The sequence below is a fragment of the Brassica napus genome, chromosome C1 (assembly GCF_020379485.1).
Source record: "Brassica napus cultivar Da-Ae chromosome C1, Da-Ae, whole genome shotgun sequence".
Lineage (NCBI taxonomy): Eukaryota > Viridiplantae > Streptophyta > Magnoliopsida > Brassicales > Brassicaceae > Brassica > Brassica napus.
Genome location: NC_063444.1, coordinates 19,723,109 through 19,746,719, shown reverse-complemented (window position 1 = coordinate 19,746,719; position 23,611 = coordinate 19,723,109). Strand labels below are relative to the sequence as shown.

The 23,611-nt window shown below is 32.7% G+C and overlaps 1 protein-coding gene and 1 pseudogene across 1 annotated transcript; one reads left to right on the top strand and one right to left on the bottom strand.

Annotated features, from left to right (window-relative positions):
• Positions 1–8,202: 8,202 nt before the first annotated feature.
• LOC125580779 lies at positions 8,203–11,911 on the top strand (annotated as a pseudogene).
• Positions 11,912–16,891: 4,980 nt separating this feature from the next.
• On the bottom strand, positions 16,892–21,420 carry LOC111202328 (alpha-amylase 1-like). The gene is made up of 5 exons (XM_022695042.2): positions 21,270–21,420; positions 21,052–21,184; positions 20,546–20,976; positions 17,678–18,049; positions 16,892–17,281 (listed from the first exon to the last, which is right to left on the bottom strand). Exons 1-5 carry the CDS (start codon positions 21,387–21,389, stop codon positions 17,030–17,032), a joined length of 1,308 nt encoding a protein of 435 aa, XP_022550763.2. The 5' UTR covers positions 21,390–21,420; the 3' UTR covers positions 16,892–17,029.
• Between the last annotated feature and the right edge of the window lie 2,191 nt (positions 21,421–23,611).

Here is a 23,611-nt window from a genome sequence, read left to right as displayed (position 1 = left end):
TCAACCCGCGTCACGAAGAGAAGGAATCGATAGAGTCACGCGGGACGGAGCCACGCGGGATCGCCTACCCGCGCGCATGACGGAGTAGCCTCGACGACGATCCGACGCGGGTTGGCTGACGCGGGATGTGCCCGTCCATTTCTATCCGCGTCGACGCGTTATCTTAGTCGAAATGTTAATGTTTTTAAGGACTTTTAAGACTTTTTAATGAAAACCATTAGGTTTTCCAAAGACATATAAATACTCTTGTAATCCTAAAGTTAGGCGCATCTTGTTTTCTATCTAATCACAAAGAATTTTTAGGTGAAAGATCTCATCTTGATCATTTTCTCTTGTAATTGCTTGATTATTGGGATCACTAATCATGATTAGCACCAAATCATCATTGATTCTTAGACTCATCATGAAGAGTAGTGAGTAGTCATCTTTGAATTCATGGGTTAGGAAGATTAAGGGTGATTAAGCTAGATCTAAGGTGTTTTAGTATAGATCCATCTTGTTCCTTGCTAGTAGAGTGCTTTTAATGCAACTCTAGAGTTGGCCTCTCTAAAGTTGAGCTCTAGGCATTTCATGTCTGAAAGGTGTTTGATGAAATGCCTGAACCAACTCTTCTAAGCTTTTAACATTATTTACCAAAGAGATTTGTTGTTAAAGGTATTAAGATGACTAGTAGACTTGAGATTAATGATTACTTAGATAACATTCAACAAAAGAGATTTGATGCTTGAGTTATCTTAGTAAATGAACATTCATCTAGAGATATAGTTTGTTTAGGATGGTGTCTAGGTTTAAGGTAGATAGATTGGTTGAAAGTTAACACCTTTAGATTGAAACTTGATCACCCAAGGTCAATTCCTTTAGACCATGAGTTCTCTTATCTCATAAGAAAGAAAACTTTGTCCTTTATTGCAATTTAGTAGCATTCTAGAATAAAAATCATCTCACCAATTGATATCACTTAGATTAAGCATGGTCTTGCATTCCTTTTACTTTAGAATTATTTAGAACTGGTTTGACATCCTTTATTTTACAACATTTGATTATGAGCCTTGAAACTCCTATCATCAGTGACTTAAATGTTATAATCTAGAGTTGATTGTTAGGAAAATGACTTTTTAATTTTGAAGTATTTTTAACTGGCATTTTTAATAACAAAGTATTATTTACATACATACATCTATTCTCTAACTAATATCTAACTGAACAAAATTAGGAATAAATAATTAACCGTTAATGAACGAATGAACTAACAATTTCTATATGCATTGCAGGTCACCTGAGACAAGAAATCACCTCTTTTTTGAGTGCTCCTTCTCATCCTGGATTTGGGAACATCTTGTCAAAGGGCTGTTGGGAAGAGCCTACTCGAATAAGTGGAATATAATGGTGGAGCTAATATCTGTTTCGACAATGGAGAAAAGGAAAAGATTCTGTTTCAGATATGCATTGCAGGTCACTGTGTATACACTGTAGTGGGAGCGTAACAAGCGACGACATGGTGACCCTCCAAGGCCGATGCAAGTTTTGGCTAAATTCATAGATAAGTCAATCAAGAACAAGCTGAGCCTAGTGCAAATGAAGGATATGAAAGGTATGAGGGATAGTCTGCAATATTGGTTTGGCACAAGACTGTAAATAAGTTTTGGTAGCTAGGAGGTAGAATGCTAGAGGGGTTGTAGCTGTAAAAATTTCGAAGGCTTTACCTATCAAAGATCCACTTGATGTAAAAAGGTTTTTGGTGAATAAAATTTAACATTCATTCAAAAAAAAAAAAAAAAAAAAAAGAACTAACAATTTCTATAACGGCTGACTATTGCAATTATAATTTTTTCAATTAACGCTAGTTCAAAACTAAATATTTGCACATAATACTTGAATATTAAATATGAAAATTTCAAATACCTGAAAAATTAATAAAAAAATTATTTTTTCGTTATCATTTTTGCAAATATTAATAAAGGAAACTAAAACTACAAAAAAGTAATTTTCCATTATGATTCATATTAAAAATTTTTTTTTCTAGTTTTAGATTTTGAAAAAAAAAACACTTTATTAGTCACTTAAGCAGGGGCATTTAGGTTAGGCTCAGATTTATACGAATTTCAGATTCTCGAAAGTATAGATGCCTTATTCATGTCTTTAATAAGAGATTGGGTCCTCTGAATTTTTTTTTGAGTTTATTTGAGCCTCTTGAAGTATTTCAGCTGTATAAAAACTGTCAAAAAAAATTTCACATAGAAAATATCATTTCTACCATAACTTGAAATATTTCAGTTGTATTTCATTCCTATAGAACATTTTATTACTTTTATATATAACTTATTTTATTAATTATGAATCTTTGAATGATTATTTTCTATAAATAAAATTATAAAATTAATTTTTTTTGGAAATTTTAAGCACACAAAACAATAACTAAATTTTGAAAAGCACAAAAGATTTTGAAATGTAATCTGTAATATTACAAATAAAATGAAAACATATTATAATCTACGACTCTACATGTTCCAAAAGACTAAAATCTACAGTGAAAAACAAAAAGACAAAACTAAAACTTAAAACCTCAATTTCATTTTGTAAATAATCATGTCTCTTATCATTATCATCAATGTTTTTCGGCGAAAGCATATCATTATTTCATCTCATTCTCATCTACTACTACAAAAAGTTCACCAAGTGAAGAACGCAAAGCGACTCTAACCAAACACATGATCCAACTATTCTGTTAAATTTTTAATCAAACCAAGCGGTTTTGTTCGGTTTGATTGTAAACTAAACCGAACCAAAAATCAATGTGTTTACTTAATTATATTATCTAAATATATAATAACACTAAATATATATATAATAATAGGTCAATCATCCAACTTACGGATTAAATATATAGCAATTCTCTCAGATAGTTATTTTTAAGTTTTTGTCACAAAAATAGTTTTCAATAAAGAAAATGACCAAAATAGTCATTTTTATTTTGAAATTTTTAATTTTTAATTTTTTTAAAATTTGAAAGTCTATCCTCAAAATCCCAGCTCTTAACTCTAAACCCTAACTCTATATTAGTTAACTCTAAGGTATAAATGCATTTTTACTCTTTAATAAAACTTCTTTTGGTCATTTTTCTCATTGAGGGCTATTTTTGTGACAAAAACTTAAAAATAGATTTTTTTCAATATGAATAGACGAAGGGCAATTCTAAAAAAGTTATTTTAAGTTTCTGTTACCAAAATAGTTCTAAAAAATGACCAAAATAACTTTTTTTTATTTTGAAAATTTTAATTTTAGTTTTTTTTTTTAATTTGAAACCCCACCCTTAAAACCCCACCTTAACTCTAAACCATAAATTTAAATTAGTTAACCATAGAGTATAAATGTATATTTACTCTGTAATAAAAACAAATTGGTCTTTTTTTCTTGGAAAGCTATTTTTATGAAAATAAAGTACAAATGCTAACACACAAAAAACATAATTCTTTACCTCATCATCAAAACCAAAAAAGCTGCATATAATTTGTTATTTTTGTTTTAAAGATAATGATTTAGAATTATAGGATTTACGTCTTTACATATTTTATTGTCATATTTGAAGAAGTTAATGGCTTTTAGTGATCAAATGATAGTTTACAAAAAAAAACCATTCCTCTTAATTGCACTAGAACTAAATTAAATACCACCAACACTATAAAACTGCATTGAAGACAAATCAAACCAAATTCAAAACCAAAATGAATACGAATCAAACAAACTAATATTTCGGTTAGCTTTATTTGAATTTTTTTTAGAACCGAATTAACCAATCCTAACCGGACCTGAAATTAAATTCAAACGCCATACATAGATGAGTTAGTGTTATATTTTTATAAAATAATTTTTTTTCATTATACAATACAAATCTAAGTTTTTATGGGCAGTTCTCTTAAATAGCAATTTTTAAGATTTTGTCACAAAAATAGGTTTCAAGGAATAAAATGACCAGAATAGCTCTTTTTATTTTGAAATTTTAAATATTAATTTATTTTTAAGAAAATTTGAAATCATATCCTAAAAACCCCACCCCTTAACTCTAAACCCTAAACCTTAATTAGTTAACCCTAGGGTATAAATATTTTTATCCTTTAATAAAATTTTTTTGACCATTCTTCATTGATAGCTATTTTTATGAAAATAAACTAAAAAGGACTATCCTAGGGAATTTCTTTTATCATCCCCAAGACTATATTTGCGAAGTGATTTTGCCACATGTCCTTTCTACAATCAATTTCACAAAAAAAATATGACATAACTACTAAAATTGATGACATGGTTTCCGGAAAAATATGACATGAATAATTTCATTTAATATTGATTTATATTTTTGGCAAACTTATTAGAATATGGTATAATTCATATATTACATTTAATATTGATATTTCTTTTTTGGTAATTTTTTAAAATATGGTAATAGCTCATACATCATCTATAAATAAATATATTCATATATAACATTTCAAATTTTGAAATATTATTATTTTTGTATAATTATACAATTTGTATTACTAAAGCTTTCAAAAATTTCTACGATTTCTTAAAATTTTAAATATCTAATCGTAATATCATTAGTTTCTTATATATCTACAAATTTTATACATATTGTTTAGGCTAATTTTTTGATAATTATACAATTTTATAATATTTTTATTAGTTTTATACAAATTTATTTAATATATATCAAATCTATATTAAATATTAGTGAAAAAATAGTGAAATCTATAATATTATATAAACTTTATTTTTAAATATAAGTTAGATTAAAAAAATTTCTTACTGCATATGGTGCAGGAAAACACCTAGTAGGTATATATGTATACATACATAATTAATTAAACAATTTTATATAAAACATTATTATATTTTTTCATTCACCATCTTTACTAGCGTAATGAAAATTTAGGTGATTTTATATTAGTGTGATTAGATATAATATATATTTAAGTGTAATTCTAATTTTACGACAAATTGGAAACCACTTTCAAATTTAAGTTTTCTAAATCAATATTAGTTTCCTTTTTAGTTAGTTTTTATTTATTTGAATAAATATTGATTGTAAATTATTTAGTAATTATTAATTAGTTTTAGCTGTATACAAAATGTAATCTTCTTTATAGAATGCAATTCCTTTTTTAGTTATTATAAATATATGTGTATATATATATGTTTCAGTTGATAAGTAAATGTAGAAAAATATTTTAGGAGTATATATATTTTATTGATTTTTACTGATAATTTTCAGTTAACTAAAAAATTATATATGGTTTAGGGTTTTATCAGATATTTTTAAAATATAAAATTATTAAAAATGATATGTCATGTCATTTTATTAAAGATATGTATTCTGTAATTAGTATTACATTTTTTGTGAAAATGATAGTAGAGATGAAATTTATTCAATCACTTCGCAAATAATATTTAGAAAATAATTTCAATAGAAATGTTCTAACATGTAATTACTTATTTTTAGCCAGAATTTTATTGATTTTTTCATTCTTAAAAAAATTGAAATTATAACCGTCTTGTTGTAATACAAAACACATGGCCCATGAAAAAATTAAGCTATACAAATTGATAATCAAATGTAGGATTTAAAAACATATCTATACAGTTTTGTATTAATATTGCGATATTAATTAGTACTCCTTTTCAATTAAATTTTTTATCTTGAACTAATAAGACATTTAATTTAGAATTTTGTATCACATAATTGAAAATATGCTACCACTGACAATTCAAAACAAATAAATTAAATTATTGCATGTGAACTATAAAATTGTTGTCTTTTAAAATGTTATATTAAACAATTAGTAATATGATATATATTAAAGCTATATACAATTAATCATGTAAAACAAATATTTATGTGTGAAAATGAAAATAATCACCCGCACAGTTTTGGGGGGGTCAAAATCTAATTAACAATTAAACTTGGTTTTTCTTCAAAATTATATAACTGACACAACATAAATATTGCATTCTGATTTCAAACAATCTCTTTTTTATTATTTGAGAAGCACTTTTTTAATAAGTAATCTTACATTTATGTGTGATTAACAGAAATATTATTGATGATGTGGCAGCTTCATAACTCTTCTCAGTACACTTATTAAAATAGATATAACTTACTAAAGTATTTACAATTAAATGACACTTTACATATTTGTTACGTCATGGATTGTTACATGTAAACAAAGAAATATAAATCTGTTAATTTTCACAGAACAAACGAAATTTAAATATAAACCAGACTGTTACGTTATTTATTTGGCTGTCATATATCGCTTAAATACTCTATAAATATGATTACAAGTATCATTAAGTTATATATGACTTTTATCTGATTCATAATTTCTAATATATATGGCTTAAGTATCGACATAATATATGTGTTATATATATATATATATATCCATATCTATATATCTAAATTAACCATAAAATATAAAAAATGTATTATATATGAAAGTGAAGTCTGATTATGTCATTTACAGGTTCACATGTAGATAATACCAAGTCTAAATATATGACTTATTAATTTGACCAGTAAAACCGGTCTGGTTAATATAATTGATACTCGATTAAGGGGAACCAGACTGTTTAATGTAAATTAATTCGATTTGTTTCAAATATATTTTCAATGGTTTTGATGAATTACTATTGAAACAAATATATCTCCTTCGTATTATAACCTTTCTATTTGGATCACTATTGAAACAAATTAATCTGCTTTAGCCTTATTATTTTTTAATGATCAAAAAATATTTTTTCAATGGTTTTATTATATAGTAAATCAAATCAGAAGTTTTTTTTAATAAGTGGTCAACTTCTGCATATGTGAATTGTTAAACATGAGTTTAGGTTTCTTACTGTTCAAAGTTAAATCTAATTAGCTATAAGGTAAAACAATATTCCAAGTTATGGTCTATACATTAACCATTTAGCCGACAACGATTTGCAAATATATTTAGAACTTGAATAAGCATATATAATTGGGAAAATTGCTAAATATGACTCACAACTTGATTTCAAACACAAACGTTAACCCAAACTTGAATCAAATGCAAAAGTAATCTAAAAGACTATTGAAATTACAACCAATCCCGTGTGAACAAACAAAAAAACCGAATTTTTTTACGTTTCTAGCCCCCATAAGTCGTCTGGACTAGTTTTACTTAGAAATAATTTAAAATTTTTGTAAAAAATACTTTGATAAGTGAAAAATTGAAATCATGTAATTAACAAATGTTTTAAGAGATATAAATTAAGATATAACAAAAGTTAAATGTTTTCAACATAGATAAGTGAAAGTAGTGAGTCATGATATTCTTTAGTTTAGGTTTTGCCAACATATGTTGTAGTATTCTATGTGTTCTTAGGGTTAGATTTTGGAATGCATAAATGTTTTTTTGAAAACTTTAAAATTTACCTAAGTGTTTTTATTTCTGTGTATAGTAAACACTATTTAAGTATAACTACGGGTTTATAACGTGGTTAGTTAGTTAATTTAGTCAATTTAGTTTAGGGGTTAAATTTAGGGTCTGGGACGACTTACTAGTAAGTCGTCTGATGTACAGTATTCAACAGACGACTTACTAGTAAGTCTTCCAAACCGGACCAAACCTTTAATTTTACAATGTACTTTTAAACCTAACCGGATTATTTATCGGTCATATATAAGGTATTTTTTTCACTGTTTATCGAAAATCAGAAAACCCTAAAGCCGTTTCTCTCAAAGGCGATTTCGAAGGAGATTTCCGTCGATTCTCTCTAATCCATCGTTCTCATCGTTCTCACCTCCGGTTATCTCTCCGCTGTTATCACTGTCGTTCTCACCACCGTTATCACTGTCGTTCTCACCACCGTTCTCACAGCCGCTTCCTCTATTTAAGATCCGAGAGAAAACCCTAGCGTGCATTTTCTCATAGGCGTCTCGTTGAACTCCGCCACCGGTAAGTTATATCTCTTACTGTCGAGTGATTGATTGAGGAAAAGGTGAACATAAAACTGGAAGTCTTGGAAGACTTATAATTAAGTCGTCTAGAAAGTCTTCCACTGGAAGACTTTCTAGACGACTTAATTATAAGTCTTTCAGCTGGAAAACTTGCCAGACGACTTAATTATAAGTCTTTGATTGTTTGAGATGGTTGTCTTTGATTGTTTTGCAGGAAAAAAAAAATGGAGATGCCAGAACTCCCCCGTAGGATATATACATTAGGGGAAGAGCCCCCCGCAGTGCATAGCATTTCGTATCATACTTGTTGGACGTTGCATGCTGCTTTAAAGAAAGCTCTTCATGATGACGAATATGAAGAGCTGAAGGAGTCGAAGTTGGGAGTTTTCATCAAGTTCCAAGAGCTGGGATTTGATTGGGCTTCAAGGCTGGTTCACTACATGCTCGGTTTCCAGCTGGACATAAAGAAGAAGTATGAGCTGTGGAGTCTCGTGGTCCAGAGCCTGTGAGGTTTTCACTGTTAGAGTTTGAAAACCTCACTGGTCTAAACTGCGAGTACATCGAGGACCTTGAGAGACCTCACTCTGTTGTTACAAAGGAGTTGACTTCTTTTTGGGAGATGCTGGGAGTTCATGTCGAAGCTAGGCCATCTACTCAGGAGATAATAGCAGCACTTGAGAGATGCGAAGGGTGGTCTCGGGATGATCTCAAGTGGCTCGCGTACCTTGCCATCTTCACTGGATACATTGAAGGGAGAAAGTATTCAACCCCTACACGGGTTAGTCTGGCAAGGCTAGTGATGGAGCTAGAACGGTTTGAGAATTATCCATGGGAGAGAGTCGCGTTTAAGGTGCTGATGGACTCTGTGAAGGGCAGAGATATTTCGGGTTGTTACACTATTAATGGGTTTGCGCAAGCTCTCCAGGTCTGGGTGTACACAGCTCTTCCGGAATTGGGTGCTACTTTTGGTAATCCTCTCCCAAACAATCCATCTCCACCGATACTGGCTTACAAGGGTCGCAAAGGACGCATACAGGTTAAAGAGGCTATCCTCAGTCAGGTATTTATTTCAATCTGGACGACTTCGCAGAAAACTTATAATTAAGTCGTCTGATAAGTCTTCCAATTAGACGACTTAATAGAAGACTTATAATTAAGTCGTCTGGAAAGTCTTCCAGTTGGATGACTTAGTAGAAGCCTTATAATTAAGTCGTCTGGGATGACTATCCAGACTACTTAATTATAAGTCTTCTACTAACTCATCCAGCTGGAAGACTTTCCAGACGACTTAATTATAAGTCGTCTACTAAGTCGTCCAGCTGGAAGACTTTCCAGACGACTTAATTATAAGTCGTCTGTGAAGTCTTTTCTTTCCATCTTTCTTAATCCGTCAAATATCTAAGTTCATATCTTTTATTTACTGCAGACTAGGGTGGTCAACTTTGTTGAAAAGGACACTGCTGAAATGTTTCCAAAATGGGAGTTTGATGTTGAGGACACGCTCGCGGAGAACATAATTAAACTCATGTTTGTGAAGAAACCATGGAAGTGGACCATGGATTGCTGGGAAGTCACCGGTACTTGGGTCAATACAAAGCCGGCGGTTGTGAGTCCAGCGAAGAAAAAGGTAGTGAAGGAAGACAGTCCAAGACCTCGGAAGAAAGCTCGTAAAGAGGCACCTGCTGAAACTAGTGAAGAGGCAGCTGCAGAGGCTAGTGAAGAGATGACTACGACTGTTGGTGGGTTGACCAAAAAGGATATTAAACCCATGTTCAAGGACATAGCTGATGCCATGAGGGAAGGGTTTGGGACGTGCCTTAAGGAGATCAAGTATCTGTCGGAAAGGGTGGAAGCTGTGGAGAAGAAGGTTGGTATCACCACAAAACGGAAAGGGACATCATCTCAAAACACTACCTCTCCACCTAAACCGACGCTCGAACCCGGGGTTAGTAACGAATCCTCTCACAACAAGAGATTGACTAGACAAAGTCTTAAGAATAAGAATTGAAAAGTTGCATTTGCTTTGTTTCTTGTATGTCAGAACATGTGTGCTTTGTTTATAATGTATGGATTTTATATATGTATTTTGTTTCATGTTTGAAGACACTCATTGGTTATTATTGTTTGAAATGGATCTTTGGTTCTTATTGTATAAACCCATCTTGTATATTGCAGAGTGAAAGTGTCAATGGGACGAACGCGGGAAGGAAGAGCTTGGCGGAGGATAAAGGTCCAGATGTGCCCGCAGATGTGCCCGTAGCTGTGCCCGCAGATGCTAGTTCCTCGGAAGATAAAGCTCCAGAACCGAGCCTTGTTCTATTGGACAAAAATCAATCCACTGTTTCAGATTTGCAGAAGGAGGATGCTAGATATCTAGAAAAGAGGGATGCTGCTTTGGCACTTTGCCGTGCAAAGAGTGATCGAACAAGGAAACTTGCTGCCTCACAGAAATCTCCTTATACGGCAAACAGCACGGCCAGAGTGATCATTTCAAACAAAAAGCTTTATCCAGGCTATAATCCTTTTGCACCAATTGACAAGACGAAGTTGAAGGAGCTCGCTGATTGGTTGAAATCTTGTCTGTAAGTGTTTGCTTTTCCCATAATAGCTTGCTTTTCACATAATATCTTGCTTTTCCTATAAAACCTGATTTCTTTTCAACATTTTGTGTTTGCAGTCATTATAGAACAGCTCTCGATAAAAAAGCACGTAAAAGTAGTACTTGGTGGTATCAAATCCTCCGAACCTCCCTAGAGTGGCTGGAGGACTGTGTAAGTCTTCTGCTATGACGTAGACGACTTACTTGTAAGTCGTCTGGTAAGTCTTCTACATAGACGACTTATCAGACGACTTAATTCGTCTACGACTTAAGTCATCTGATATCTTCTGACTTGTACTCTATTTTATATGCAGCATATTGATGCTTGGATTAATGTGCTGAGGAAGAGGTACGACGCTAACCCACAACATTTCAGGAGCGAGAGAATGTGCTTCCTTGATCATCTCTTTGCTCAGCAATGGATATTCAACTTCAAGGATTTTAAGGACTCGAAGCCCGATCTCAACGGTTTAGGAAGAAGACTCCCTGGTGGGGCGTGGAATTATTATGCAGGCACTATTCCATCATTTTGCCAATCGAACAAGGTTTGGGGGACGGATATTGATGATATCTATGCGCCAGTAAACTTCGCCGACAGTCATTGGATTGCTATGTGGATATCGATCCCTAAGAGGCACATAGTCGTCTTTGACAGCATTTGTTCCAGTATCTCCCCAGAAGAACTCGATGTGGTAATGGAGCCTTTTCTCTACATGGTCCCTTATCTGCTTGTTGAGTGTGCTTCCTCAGACGAAGTACGTGCCCAATACAGCCTGGAGCCATTCACATATGATAGACCGACCAATATACCTCCGGCCCGAGCTGGTGATTGTGGCGTGTACACTCTAAAGTACATTGAATGTCATGCTCTTGGGATAGAGTTTAGTAAAAAAGACTTTGCTAAGCCCAACGGGAAGAGTATGAGGGATAAGATGGCGGTGGATATATTTCAAGAGCTTCCTGACGTGCATGAGTTCGAAAACAAGGACATGAATGACATCCTGGGTACGTATGACGGGTGATAAACATGCCACTTTAGATTATTTTGTATGATAGATTAGGCTGATGTGTGTATTTGAACTTGATCCCTATTTTGTATTTGAACTTGATCCCTATTTTGTAACTATATTTTGCGCAGAATACTTACAGTTAAGTCATCTGGAATGTTGGACGACTTAACTATAAGTAGTCTGGAAAGTCTTCTGAGCAGTGACCTTTTGTAACTATATTTCGGATAATATAAAGGACAAGACCATCTCAAATTTGTTTGGTAGTGCAATTTGACAAAGAAGTTGACACAGATAAGTTCATAACACAAATTTTTAGTACATAGACTGAACACTGGACGACTAACTTGAAGGTCTTCTGGAAGAAAAAACCATGGACGACTAACTGGACGACCTTCTGGACGACTTAATTGAAGGTCTTCTGGAAGACTAATCACTGGACGACTAACTTGAATATCTTCTTGAAGAAAAAACCCTGGACGACTAACTGGACGACCTTACGGACGACTTAATGGAAAGTCTTCTGGAAGACTAATCACTGGACGACTTACATTGTGGTTTCGTATGGCCAGTTTCCTTGCATTTTGAGCATCTATAAACCCTGTGTTGCTTCCGGGGTTTGCGTCCTCTCATCCTGGATAGCTCCAACCAAGATTGCCATCTTGATTTCTTCTGTCTTCCCGGACCACGTTTTACTTCCGGAGGAAAGCATGTGCGTTCCTCAAGTTGTTGTCCAACACAAGGATATATATTCTCTGAGTATCCTGCAAACAGAAAATCCTTTGAGTACACTGGACATACAAGTGTGGAGATATGCAAACCAACAGATGTTCCAGCAGCTATAGCATGAGAGAAAGGTATTTTCTCCACTGCATAGACACCACAATCACACTTTCCATGTTCCAAATCAACCACACAGTCCATTTTCCCACCTTTCACAAAGAATCGCCATCCATCAATTGGTTGTACCGTCATCGTATCCGCTATCTCCGATCGAACAGCAAGCAAGTATTCAACACCTCGACTATGTTGAGTTGGGAGACTCAAAGCATCTTCTCTCCTTTTCCAAAACCACTTTCCTAGCTTCTCCCTTATGAACTCCAACAGGAACTGAACCGGAAATCCTCTAGCTCGCTTCAGAGCGGAATTAATAGATTCAGCGATGTTGCTTGTCTTTATGTTGTACCTGTCCCCCTGACAATAAACCCTTGACCATAGGCTGACGTCGGCATTCTCCAAATACGTTGCAAGGTCCGGGTTTGCACTCCGTATCTCAGCCATGTACCGGTCAAAATCTGAAACCGTATGAGCATAAGCAGCACCTTTCACCAAGTACAAGAGATGTTTCCCTTAAAACTTTTTGACAATGTTATCTTGAAGGTGATAATAACATATTCCTCGGGTTGCCCAAGGAAACACCTTATCACATGCACTTTTAATGGCCGCGTGCCGGTCAGAGACTATCACCAGAGGCTGCTCATCAGATACACAACTAGCCAATTTTGTGAAAAACCATTCCCAAGAAGGTTCATCTTCAGCATCTACGATCCCAAAAGCCAATGGAAATATCTGAAAATTCCCATCTTGTGCGGCTGCAACTAACATAACACCTCCATATTTCCCACTTAGGTGAGTCCCATCCACCACAATGACCCTTCTCTGATACTTAAAACCTTTGATAGAAGCTCCAAAAGAGAGAAATAGATACTTAAATCTATTGATAGAATCAAGTTCTATAGCCGTGATAGAATCGGGATTTGCTAAGGAGATTTGCTCGAGATATGATGGCAGACGCGAATACCCATCTTCTGCTGATCCTCTCACCAATGTTTGTGCATATAAAAGTGCTCTGTATGAAGTGGTGTAATCAAGCGTCATGCCAAACATGTTCTTCATTGCATCAGTGATATGCTGCGGATTCAACCCATCAATGATTCCAACACGATCAATGAAAAGCCTACCAACATACTTCGGAGTACAGTGTCTCCGCTGAGCGAGTCGGTCTCCCGCTGAGCATGTATGTTTTTCCACATACTTTGTTACCCAAAACGTGTTTGTCCCATGTTTCACACTCGCTCTGACCTTCCATTGACAACCACTAACCGGACATGTTGTCACAAGGAGAGTTTTCGTTGACTTGTATATTCTGAAGGAGAACTTAAACCTCACTGCTGTCAACCGCAGCTCTGAAAGCAGTGCATCCTTGCTAACAAAACTCTGGTTGACATAGATACTGTTACCATTCGATCTTCCTCCTTCAATCTTTTCGATATCTTCAAAACACATATCATCATCTTCCTCATCCTCATCTTCAACCTTTCCATAAACACTGTAATCCTCACCATTCTCGTCCGCTTCAGCAACAATAGAGATACCAGCATCCTCCTCCCCATCGTCCTCCTCCCCATCATGATTTTCATCTTCAACCAAATCATCATCATCATCTTCAAAACATTCATCAGCTTCATCATCTTCCCTGAACTCTGAAACCGTTTCCACCTTGCTACGGCTTCATACACAAAGCCGTACTCCATGCGTTTTGGTTATCTCGAGCAAGTTTCGAACTTGTCTATCACTTGTAACATGAATAGGAGGGGTGTCTGGAGCCTGCATCATTTCTGCTGGTAATGAGTAGGTTATCTCCACAGATTCTGTGCTCATGTCCAGGTTATAATCTTCTTGAGCCATTGCAAGAAGTTCAGCATGTGTCGAACCTTCCCCCAAAAATATGATTCTCGCTCTTTTGACATTATCAACCACAAAATCCCAACGGCAATAATTCAACAACTATTCTCCATACACTGCATGTAACTGACGCTTCATCTACAAAAATTCAAAATAAAACACATTAGTAAACATAGAGAAAATGAAAGTTTACTAAACATTGACGCAGACGACATACCAGTAAGTCGTCTGGAAGACTTACCAGTAAGTCGTCCAAACAGGTCATTTTTGCAATTGAATTTTAAATAGGACGACTTACAAGTAAGTCGTCCAGCTTTGTTTGTTAAAAAAAAAACCTAGACGACTTACCAGTAAGTCGTCTAGGATAAATGGGTTAGTTTTGCGTTTGACCGAATTGTATCAGATATTTGACTTTTCCTGGACGACAAAAATTTCAATATTTTATTAAAGCTAGACGACTTATTTGTAAGTCTTCTCAGGTTAGTTTGCAATTCGAAAAAGAAACTTATATATTTAACTTTACCCAGACGACTTACTTGAAAGTCGTCCAGGCAGACGACGTACAAGAAAGTCGTCCCAGATAAGCAAGGTTTGACCATAATCTAGGAAATAAATCTGGACGATTTTGCTTATCCTGGACGACTTTCAAGTTAGTCGTCTTACTTGACGACTTCCGCGTAAGTCGTCTGGGAAAAGTTAAATATTTAAGTTTTATTTTCCAATTGCAAAAGTAACCTGAGACGACTTACAGATAAGTCGTCTAGATTTAATAAAATATTAAAATTTTTGTTTTCCCGGAGACGACTTACTCGTAAGTCGTCCAGGAAAAGTCAAATATCTGACACAATTCAGTCAGATGCAAAACTAACTCATTTATCCTAGACGACTTATCAGTAAGTCGTCTAGGGTATTCTCTAGATCTTTTTTTAACAAACAAGGATGATGACTTAAATGTAAGTCATCCGTTTTGACCAGAAGATTTACCCGTAAGTCTTCTACAGCCAGACTACTTACGGGTAAGTCTTCTACACAAACAGATCTGGAAAAATTTTCAATTTCATACCTTAAACTAGTGAGATGACTTCCTTAGCACACAGAGTCTTCTCCAACCACCCAGAATCTCAAACGAAAGTAACCCACCAAGAATAGTATGCTTGAATGGCTCTATAAACCATAAAAATTTTTGAATCAAAAGCTTGAGTTTTTTGGATGAATATGGAGGCAAAGTGAAAGAGATGTTGTTTTTAGTTCATAACAAGTGAGAAAGAGAGTGTGTAAATCGATTTTAGGTGCATTAAGAGGTTCAAATTGGTTGTTCATGGTGGTTGGGGTATTGATGACAATGACAATCTTGTAATTACTTGAAGATAATGAGGGTGAAAGAGTAAAAATGTCATTTTCGGAAAAAATAAATAAAAAAAAAATTGATGGTATTTTCGTGAATATCATGAACTTGTGGGGTGAATAAGACAAAAGAAAAATCCAAGAAAAGCATGAGTTAGCTTTAGGTTTGACTTTGAATTTTGTGAAAAGGACCATCAAAGCCCTATATAATTGGTACGTTCTCTTGACTGATTGTACGATATTAAATTTAGTTTTTGCAATCCCTTATCTTAAGTACTAAGACTTCTTAACTAGGCAATCAATATAAATGGTGACAGATAAATAATTTTGACCATAAAAGTTATTGGATTCCTTAATATTGTTTCCTATTTGTTGATTCCTTAATTATATACTTTCCAAAAATTTTAAATTCTAAACTAAAAGTTAGAGATTATTAGGACTAAAATTTTGGCGATATAATATTCGTTTTCTTTCAAATCGAGATGGAATTAACCTTATTAGTTATCACTATATATACATGACGTGAACTAATTATCTACGGTATCACAACTTCGAGGATGTTTGTTAGCAGATTTGTGTATGCAATAATGGCCCATATTTTGATCCGCTGTAATAATCGACCCACTTAATTTGGAAATTTATATTATTTACTTGAAATTACATTTATTCTTTCACAATTTTTATGTACTCACGAAACAGTTAAAATTTAATAAAACTATAACAAATCAAATGCATTAATAAGACTATTACTGTTTGTTGTTCGTAATTAAATTGTTGGTACCCGATATTCTACTAAACATACCTAAATTGTAGTTTTTTCATTACTTCTTATCAAACTTTAGATCTTCTATTATATAACATGTATTATATGTGATTATGGATTTTACCTTTTAATCAGGACCAGCTCTAAGATTTTGGAGGTCTTAGAAGATTTAGTAAATATTTCAATAATTTGGGAGATTTAAAAATATTTTTTAAAAATTTTGGAGCCTATTTATATATAATTTTTTTCAAAAATATTGGGGCCTAAGGTGAATCAATGTTTTGTTAAGAGCTTTTAATATATGTTGATTAAAAGTTATAATCTCTTTTAATCTTTTCACTCCACACAGGACGCAGCAGATCACCACACTTTGCGGATTACCACACTAGTTTGTAGATATTGAAGCAGCTTTAGGGAATATATCGATTTGTCGCGATACGCAAAATTCAATTTGGTTTGAGCGGTATGACATTAGTATATTGCAAAACTGCCGATCATTAGATTAGAAACTCTGGTTATTTTAATTACGGAGTTATTATTCGTCATTTATTTCATTAAACTATATATCTTAGTACCACCATCCTTTTTTCTTTCAAGGAAAAACATACAGTGATTACTCTCTTTTTTACTTATGGAGAAATCGAGCAATTGTGTCACTTCTTCTCCCATACAGCAAAATCAAGACCTGAATAGGCTAAAACAAAATTTGGAGGAACGAGAGTTCCTATATCCAGTTTTGGCCCAATCTTCATGATAACCTTTTCATCAATCATAGCCAAGTAGAGCTCCGCCTCGGCCGCTTTGATCATAACAGAGCTTGTACTACCAATACCATTTCTATTCCTGATCGCCACCAACTTCGAGATACTATCTTTTAGACCCCATTCGATGTAATGACTATAAAACTGCGACAATAAACATCACGTCATGCATACTGGATAACTACATTAAAAACTGCAATATATACCCAAACCGTTTTGGAATCTGAAATGAAATGGCTTGCAGAAACTAAACAAATGTGTTTATTATCTTACCAAAACCAAGCCTGCAAAACTTGATTTTGTGTAACCAAACAAAACCAAAAACAAGTTGTTCCTTTATCTAAAACCGAACCAATACTAAACCCGTAACAGACAAAACCAAACAAAAGTATCAAACTGAAAGCGAAGTAATGTAATTTTCTATAAAACTAGTAAACCGAAAGCTAAACCGATGACCAAACCAGAAACTAACAAACCAAGCAAGAAGACTTTCATACAAAAGTAGACAAGAATTAAGGAGTTTTAATGAAATCTACTTACGATGCAAGGGGTGCCAGGGTGAGTAAGAATATAAACGTATCCAAGCAAGACTTTATCCGGAGGAAAAGCCCACGAGTTTGGTCTGATAGTGTCGTGGTTATCTACGAACGTCACTGCGTTTCCGGGCATGATTCCGATAAGACCGGGTGGCTTTCCCTGAGAGTCTTTTAGTCTCCAAAGCTCACCTCCTACTGCAGACTGTAAGATCCCTTTCGTCGTGAAATCAAAAGCTGTCAGTACACCACCACCACCTTCCTCGATCCAGTGTTTAAGACCCGAGCGATGCTCCTCCTGATCATACTCCAGTTTACCATCTCCTCCGTACTTCATATCGTCCCATTTCTCACCAACCGCAAAATCGGGTGAAGTATTCTGCAATTAACAAGATTTTGTGATAATGCAGTGGAAACACCGATAGTACGTACTACCACAATACGATTTTTCAAAACTATCTACCAACAAAACTTATGCAGCTTAAATCTGATCACTTGATCAGACAATGGTTAAGGTGGTGTAATTTGGTTAGGTCTTTTGTTTTTAATGAAATTTGTATACTCTTTTTGACGTTAAAGTAATCTTTATTTATTAATAGAAAACAAACTTCAAAATTTAATCTTAAATCTTTTAAAAATACTAGGCTAAGAGAAACTTAGTCTAAATCTTCGATTTTCTTTTTGAACAAATGTTACCACCAAAACTTATGTTTGGCTTTGGCTATTCGGTTCGATTTAGATCGCCTATTTTGGCTACCAGGGTGTTTATTATCCGCTAAAGGACCAAGGAAATTTCGGTTTGAATAGTTCTCAATTTGGTTTGTCTTTTAATAATAAAACTAGATTCCGCGGGTATGAATTTTCAGTTTTTAATTATTTATTTTATTAAATGATGTATTTGTAATATTCGTTCATATTATATTCATTAAGTAAATACTTTTTTTGCATCTTAAACTATCTATTTTTTTACGAATGTGTGATATTATATAAAAAAATGAGTATAGAGTTAATTAGATAATTTTAAAAACAAAAAAATTTCTTTCGTGTACGATATTATATAAATAATGATCCGCTCAGTTTACAAAAATCATGATTATTTTATGTGTAATTTGTTTTTATTTTGACAGTTTCCTTAAAACTATATTAAATTTCACATATTTTAATTAGAATATTTTTAATATTTTACCTTTTTATTTTAAATGCAACTCAATATTTTTTTAACAATTATAACAAAATATTTAAAAAATATTTTTAGAATTTGTTTGAAAAATATAAAAATTACATTTTAAATTAAAATTATTCTAAAATATGATAAGTTTTGATGTAAACAAAAACTCAAATTATGTCAAAAATAATGATATTCAATGATAATAACAATTTTAATTGATTATTTTTTTAAAAATACATTTACAAAAATATTGTTTGAAAGAAAATTCATTTATCTTTCAAATATAAAATGAAAATATTATAATTAAATAATAAAAAATATAAATAAAAACCATAAATTTAGCAAATGACAACTGAGTTATATTATGCTAAAATTTTCTTTCTAACAATTTATCAAATGACAAATGAGTTATCAGCAAATAATACCATATAATTTTAAAAAACATAGTCATTCTTAAATATTTTTTCAATAAATAATTATTTTTAAATTTAATCAACTGAAAATAATATCCGTACAATTGTGTGAGTCAAATTCTAGTTTTATTGATGCATGTTATATATTAGTGATGTATGTTTTAAGTAACATTTTAATGATGCACGTTTTTAAAAATCTCCATTATTAAAATTATGCACGTAAGGATAACTCATGAGTTTTTTTGGATGATTAAATGACATTATGTCCAAATTTATTTAAGGATATTTCATTAAGGTAACTGAAAAAGACAAACAATAAAATAAGAAGTTTAAATTTATTTAATCATATTCCTTTAATGTAACTGAAAAGACAAATAATAAATTAGATAGTTTTATTCGTTTTAGTATATTTCATAAATGCAACTGAAAAAAACAAACAAAAAAAAAGAATTTAATTAATGAAGTAAGAACATTTTCAAATAGGTACTTCTCTTTTAATAATATAGATTAAAAACATGCTGATATCCAAAAAAATACAGATTCAGTTTAGCTTGCTTTTTCGGATAATTTAGATCATTTATGTAATATATCATGTAGTTCGGATTCTTCGTATAAAAATGTTAAGTAATTCGAGTTATTTTAGATATTTTAAATAAAATATATAAGAATAGTAATATGAATAATTTTAATAATTCAGTGTTTCCTATGTTATAGATATTTTCAGATATACATATTTTATAAATGGCAATGTTAGAAATTTAATTATTTTAAATTTAAACGTAATTGATATATTTAGATTTAAAATCGTATTAAGTTATCTTTTTAGTTATGGGTTCAGTGACTTCAATCTCGCCTCAGATATTTAGTATATACAAATATAAAATAATATTTATTCTGTTTTATAATAAGTGTCATTTAAATATATTCCATGCACATTAAGAAACTAACAAAATATATTGATCTACCATTGATCATTTAAAAAAGGTAAAAACATGATTTAATGTGAATAATTACATTGGAAATGTAAAAATGATATTTTTCTGAAAGAAAAAAAAAGCTAAATGACATTCTTCATGAAACATTGAAACAGAAGGATTAATAATTAGGATGGTTACGATTATTGATTCGGTTTGATATCTCCTACATAATTCGGTTCGGTTTAGTTCTTTTGGTGCCAAGCCTACCAAAACTAATTAAGTAAAATAATTAACCGACACTCTTAACCATAGTTTTCTATCGAAATCTCTAAACCATCTCTATTTAGAAGAAGAGACAGAGAAATGTAAAGGCTGACCTGAACGTATGATTTGGTGACGGAAGCTGCATAGCCTCTAACAAAATCGAATCTCCAACCACTGAATCCGATCTCGGACTTGAGCCAGTTCATCCATTCCGACAGCTCTTTCTGAACCCTGGGGTTAAGGTGGTCGATGTCCGGGGCCGGCTTATAATCTTCCCCGGTGTCAGGGTTTCCAGTACCCGCGTAGTTAGTATCGCCGCGACAGATGAAGGAAGGATCCCAATCTAAACGATCATCGGAAGTCCCGCCTTCGAAATAACAGTACCCACAGTGATCGTCTTTCCTCGCAGCCGTTCTGTGGTTGATCACAATATCAGCCACAGCTTTGATCCCTTTCTGTTTCAGTGCTGCGATCAAAGACTTCAGTTCCGCCTCTGAACCGTACTTGGAGCTGTTTAAATCGTATAGCTTTCCAGGTAAATACCCTGACAAAATGATTTAAGGTTTGTCAGAAAGAAAGATTTGGTGATGGTGAAAGTCAAGAAACGGGATAGACTGACCTTCAGGAGAAACGGATTGAGAAGGAGGAGGAAGCCAAATATGAGTGATTCCAGAGTTGCTAAGGTCGTCGATGGAGTTGTGAAGAGAGTTGTAGAATCCTCCTTCTTTCATCCATGATTCCCACTTGAAACCCTGTTCAAAAACACCAAACTCGAAATCGCAATTAGAGATGTGTATAACAGAGTGTGTATGTTTACGATGTGATGTATATGCTCGCCTGAAACAACAAGGTGGAAACCGTGAAGGTGGGGAAGAAGACGAGGAGGAAAGAGAAGAGTAGTTTTGCATTCAGACAAGCCATGTTGTTGTTCTGTTGTGAATTGTCTGTATTTTTCATCCATTGGTGTTTTTATTGACACTAGGAAAGCCGTTACCGTAAACGATACAGCCTTTTTCTATAAGGCAAATTATGCGTTCTCATTGATCATTGTATTTTAATTAGTTAACTTGTATTAAATATATTTAACTTTATGAGAAAATCTATAATTTTCCAAACATTATGTTACATAATTTATGTATTTGATACTGTTATTGGATAAATACTTGTTTGATGTGATATAAAATCTACTATATGAAAGAAAAGATTAATGGTAACTTTTTCTAGCATTTATATGTTTTAGATCTCTTAAAAATTAAACTATCTTTCTAGCATATTCCTTTCTTTATCTTGCAAGTTTTCCACTTTAACATTTCTTTGGTTTAAGTCAAATAAAAAATTATTTCAAGATATGCTTTTAAGATGTTATTTTTATGTTTAGAACTATATATAATTAGTGAGTTAGACTAATTTTTTTTGCTAAATACTATAATAGAGGGTATAAAATGGGTTGTAAATCCCTACCTTATGTCTCTGGTGCGATCAACCTGGCGAGCCTTGTTCATTTTTTTCTTATAAAAAGTTCTCATGCTCACAAGTCACAAGTAAAAAAATTAGAAAAATAGAAAAGAATTCTTCGAGTGGTTTTCGACTTTTCTGAAACTAACTTCGTCGATATCGATGATTTTGCATTCCATCTTCATGTTTGGTATCACCAATTCGTTAGAACCAATATTTATACATATTGCTTCTTTTTTCAATTTTGTAGAGCCGTAGTGGATCAGAGATAATGCCGTGTCACTTACTCTTTTTACTTTCCTGTCTTTGATGATCTCAAATGCTGAAATGCGACACTGGCAAAAGTAAGTTTTAATTGCATTTTAGAGGTTGGGTTGCTTGAAAATGAATTGATCTCCGGAACAAGTCAAAAGTTGCAAGGGATCTTTGCCGGTCGATGAGAGAAGTGATCTTCATGGACGGTTGAACTTTGAAATTGTAACGAATGGTAAGCTTTCTCACATGAACCAATTTATTGGCAACTTGAAGCAATAACTAATACATGTAAAAAAAATTAGAGTTTCATTTTGGTTTTGGCCTTACTATACTATTAGATTTTATGTTTTCTGTTAAGCATTTTAAAACAAATAAATGCTACACGTCTTTCTCTCCACAACTAATATGGCACTATCTGAAGAGAGTTTACCATTTTTTACATTGTAAATTATGGCATTTTATAAACAACCACATCTTAAGAATTAGGCATGTTTAGTCAATGTCAGTGCTTGACTAGTTAGTAATGGATTTAAGAAATAATTTTCTATTTACATTAGTTGAATAAAACAAACAAGTTTTACTTCATGTTTTTTTTTGTATGATTTAGGAACTTGACATCTACAGTGCTTTTGTCTTTCACTGCAAAAGTCAAAATTACAATGTTGGTTCACACACTATAAGGTTTATAGGTCGATCTGGATCTATTTTCCGACGCAGATGATAGCAACCGCAAGTAATTTAGAGCAGTAGAGGAGGTACATTGAAGAGAAGGGGTTCAACTGACCCCTATTGACCCTTCTAATATTTGCTCGAAAACAGTTTGAACCTAAGATTTTTCAAACTAATGATCATTTTTTTCATATTCCATTGTCTAAATTTTCAAAATCATTTAGTTATTAATTTCTTTTAAGTAATCAAACACTTTTATTTTAATTAATACTTCAGATATGATTTTTTGTCTTTACATAAGCTTACGTTTAAAAATGTTATATAGTTTTCAATAAATTTGTAATATCTGGATATATATGCTTAATTATTTTAATATGTTTAATAATTATAGAAATTTATATTGAGATTTAATTATTGTATTGCCCCCGGTAAATATTGTGGCTGGCTCCATATTTTATGACACAATAACATACGAAATTTAAGTATAACATAAAATTGTAAAATAGGTCCAAATTTTTATAGAGAGGGATACATATTAGATTCATCGCCATTTTACTCAACATAGTTGTAACATAAGTCCCAGAAGAGTATAAGATCTCACATGGTCAACGATTAATCAAAACGGTAAGTGCCATATGCTCAATGAAAGAGGTTTTTGAGATCTTGAATTTTCTTGATAAAGCAGTTGTTGTGAGATGATTTGCACCGGGGAAATTCTCCTAAAATAACTATTTTCAAGTTTTGATCACAAAAATAGACCACAAGAAAGAAAATGACCAAAATATTTTATTTAATAGGTA